Source organism: Mesitornis unicolor, unplaced genomic scaffold (genome assembly GCF_000695765.1).
Source record: "Mesitornis unicolor isolate BGI_N332 unplaced genomic scaffold, ASM69576v1 scaffold16390, whole genome shotgun sequence".
Classification (NCBI taxonomy): Eukaryota; Metazoa; Chordata; class Aves; order Mesitornithiformes; family Mesitornithidae; genus Mesitornis; species Mesitornis unicolor.
Window position 1 is genome coordinate 1 of NW_010160433.1, and position 3,472 is coordinate 3,472.

Genomic DNA, 3,472 nt, shown 5'->3' on the forward strand with positions numbered 1-3,472 from the left:
CTGACGGTCTGGGATTCTGTGATTCTGTGCTGCCCAGGGCGAGGATTATGGACTCAAATACTTATTGCTTTGCAAGGTGATCCTCCTCCATCAGTGCCAGGAGCTGCTGCTACTTCATCAAACTACATTTGAGAGCCCCTAAACTCCTGCATCGACATCGATCCTGCTCCATCACTGCTCTTCCTTGCTTGTCAACAGCCCAAAGACTTTACAGCCCACACAGGCAGAGCCTTTTCAACAACGCAGAGCGCTGCTCATGCAACCATTACTGCCCTTTCCTGTTCTCCCATGCACTCTTTTAGCCTCTACTATAACCACTGCTTTGCCCACCCAGACAAGGAATCCCCTCCAGTCTCCCCCCAGCCTTTCTCTAAATAAAGTTCTGGTCAGCTGTGCCAGGCTCCACTCCAAAGCGCTGCTGGATCAGATCCTCACAAGTGCCAGGGCAGGCAAGCTTCTACGTGTGAAGCCCTAGGAACAGAGTCTGATCCAGGCCAGAATGACCCAAACCAGTGAATACAGCTGGGCTGGAGCAGTCTGCGGGTCTGTTTCACATCATGACGACCTCGGCTGAGTCGCAGCAGCCCCTGCCTTACCTGTGCTGTGATCTTGGCCGTGGCAGCGGCTGCGGCGACGGCTGCTGCAGGAGGCAGCCCTCCCGGCGTAGCGGGCGTCAGGAGAGGCATCGGAGGAGTCACGGCTTTCCCAACCCGGAGGTACTGACCCCCGAGGTCAAAGAGGTTCATGGAGGAAACAGCGTCTTGAGAAGACTGCGCTTTCTCGTATTCTGCAGTGAGAAAGGGGGTATTTACCAGTGAGCCTCCTAAACCCAGCCACTCTCTCATCACACAACCTTGATCTGTATCTGCAAAGGACTGCCCGGAGCTCCGGCGAGAAGACCCTCAGTGCTGGGCCCTGATCACACAAGCACTGCTGAGAACAGCAAGATCTCCCAACCTACGTAACAGCCAGTAAAAATATCTGGCTGTTAATTATATCTCCAAGTCCAGGCACAGATCCGCTCCACATTTATTTCTAATTGCTTCATTGCAATTCTTCCCCTAGAGCAAAAAAACCCCAACCGACCCAACGTGAGGATGCTCCCCACCGCTCTCCCCACCTCACCCCCAACACCAGACGGGCGTTTTACCGATGAAACCATAGCCTTTGTGTTTCCCCGTCGTGGGATCCCTGGCCAGCGTGCAGGATTTAATCTTCCCAAAGGCCTCAAACACGCTCTTGATGTCATCGTCGGACAGGTCCTGATGAACAGAGGCCACGTAGATGCGGTTGAAGGCCCGGGCCTCTTCTGCAAGCTGGTCGATAATTGGTTGTGCCTGCCCGATGTTACTGGGTCTCCCAACCTGCAGAGAGGACAGCACACAGATGTGTTCAGTGCTCTGAAGAGCAGAGCGTGACTCACAAGTTACAGCAGACGAGCACTCGGTACCTGCCAGCCTTTCCAAACCAAGCCACTCCTCGAAGGCCGTAAGCAGCAAAGGGCAGCAGTCGACTCGGCTCTGGGACACAACCTGCACTACAGGGGACTCCAAAAGTACCCAGTGACCAGACGCACTCTGCTCTCTCCTTCACTTCCCCCACCTACGCTCCCTGACTCCGCCAGAGACCAACTTCCAGGAGCTGAAAACAGTCCCGACAGCAAAACACAACGCTTCTGTCTTTCCAAGGCTCCTAAACCCCCTCAGAAGTCAGACACTGCAGACATGCAGAGTGCAGCAGAGACAGAAACGCAAGACAGAAAACACTTTGCAGAAAACGCCCCTTTCCCCCCCAGTTTCAACGCCCGAAATTTCACCGTTGCAAGGTCCCCTCTTACTGCTTGAAAAAGACCCCACAGCAACAACCGTTTGTGCTGAACACCTCCTTTTTGTAAGGCAAGGATGCACCTCTACCTTGAGGCCCCTCATGCTCTGATGCTACTTAACATCTGATGCTTACTGACCCTAACCCTAACCCTTATCTACCACCCACAGAGGTGCGACACAAGACATCAGCACATCAAGGATCACCCTTGTTTAGTCCTCGAGAGACTTTCATTCTGTGTAGGGGCAGAAAATCCCTGCTTGCCACAACAGGTTTTCAGGTTTTGTTTGCATGCAGGAGCCCAGAGCCGCCGTGTACTCAGCGGGCTGGATATCAAGGGGTTATCTCCCACAGGGCAGTGCTGTGGGAAGCATTGCTCGGCATAAAGCCACCAGTAAAGAGAACCATTTTTGGAGCGTGGCTGCCACTCACCTTTATGTTTCTTCCTCCCAGCATGACAGAATTCATCTGCTCCAAGGCCAGCTGAGCGGCTTCAGGTACCTCGTATTCCACAAAAGCAAAACCCTAGGGCAGAAGGACAGGCCCGGTGAGCGTCCTGTCTCGAATCCAGCGCCAAGCTAAGGCAGCCAAGGCTTCCCATGCACCAGCTTCCTGCTGCCGTGGCCTGACAAGACGTTTCCTCAAAGAAATGTTCATTAAAGCAGAAAGCTGTGCGCAGAAGCGACCGGCACAAGGCCACCTAGCAGCAAAAGGCCACGGCGTGCAGGACCAGGAGCTGCTTGGCCTCTTCCATGCACGCCACCCCCACGCACATCCGGTTCCCATTGGAGAACCCCACAAAGCGGTTGGATTTCACGACCTCACGGGTCTCTTCCAACCCTAATGATGCTGTGAAGGCAAAGCCGGACAGGCAGCTACGAACGCTGATGCCCAAGAGCTAAAGGCAACCTGCTTTGAGGATCAAGGCTCCTCCTCCTCCTGCAGACACATCTCATCGCTCGAGGTGCCGTTCACCAACCTTGTGTTTCATCGTAACAGAGTCCCAGGACATATCAATGCTTTTTATAGGTCCAAACGGGGCAAAGGCCTGGCGAATGGTGTCTTCTCCCAGCTCGTAGTATATGGAGCCCACATACACACGACACATGATGGCCAGGGCGCGCTGCCTCTGCGCTGCCATCTGTATTGGAAAGAAGAACTGGCTGGTTAGAGCAGGGGGGCGGCCGTGGACGTCAGGAGCTCTTCCCCTTCCTCCTTCCCTCCCGGGAGCTATGGCCCAACAACAGGCAGCTCCTCACCGGGCTGCAGCACAGCCTGGCACACCGAGTGACAAGGAGGTCTTTTCCTGCTCAATGCAGACTGCTGGAGCGGAGCAGCAGTACAGCTCACTCTCGGGGATGGGGGAAAAGGGGGTAAGGGGGGGCAGCCAAATCTTTGGTGGGGTCTGCCACCTCAGCAGCCTTAACCCCGACCCCCACCGATAAGGTCTAACCCTCCCCAGCCTGACGGCGTCTCCAGCAAACGCTTGCAGGAGGAGGAAATAACTCGGTTCTAGGACAGTTTCCCCCCTCCAGGCAGCAAAGGTCTCGATCCTAAACGCTACCACATCCCTCCCGCTCCCTCCCACGAGAAGATCCAATGCTGGACACTACTGGCTTACCCTCCCCGCACACCCCAGCACCGCACT

The 3,472-nt window shown here is 55.1% G+C and overlaps 1 protein-coding gene across 1 annotated transcript in view; it reads right to left on the reverse strand.

The window, feature by feature from the left end:
• Window positions 1-565: 565 nt before the first annotated feature.
• PUF60 (poly-U binding splicing factor 60KDa) overlaps window positions 566-3,472 on the reverse strand; it is a gene marked incomplete at its 3' end in the record, with an annotated part of 9,222 nt that continues 6,315 nt past the window's right edge. Inside the window, exons 4-7 of the mRNA XM_010189982.1 lie at window positions 2,804-2,965; window positions 2,257-2,349; window positions 1,151-1,364; window positions 566-787 (exon numbers count right to left, since the gene is read on the reverse strand). Coding sequence (XP_010188284.1) covers window positions 566-787; window positions 1,151-1,364; window positions 2,257-2,349; window positions 2,804-2,965 — 691 coding nt within the window. The remainder of the gene's footprint in view (window positions 788-1,150; window positions 1,365-2,256; window positions 2,350-2,803; window positions 2,966-3,472) is intronic.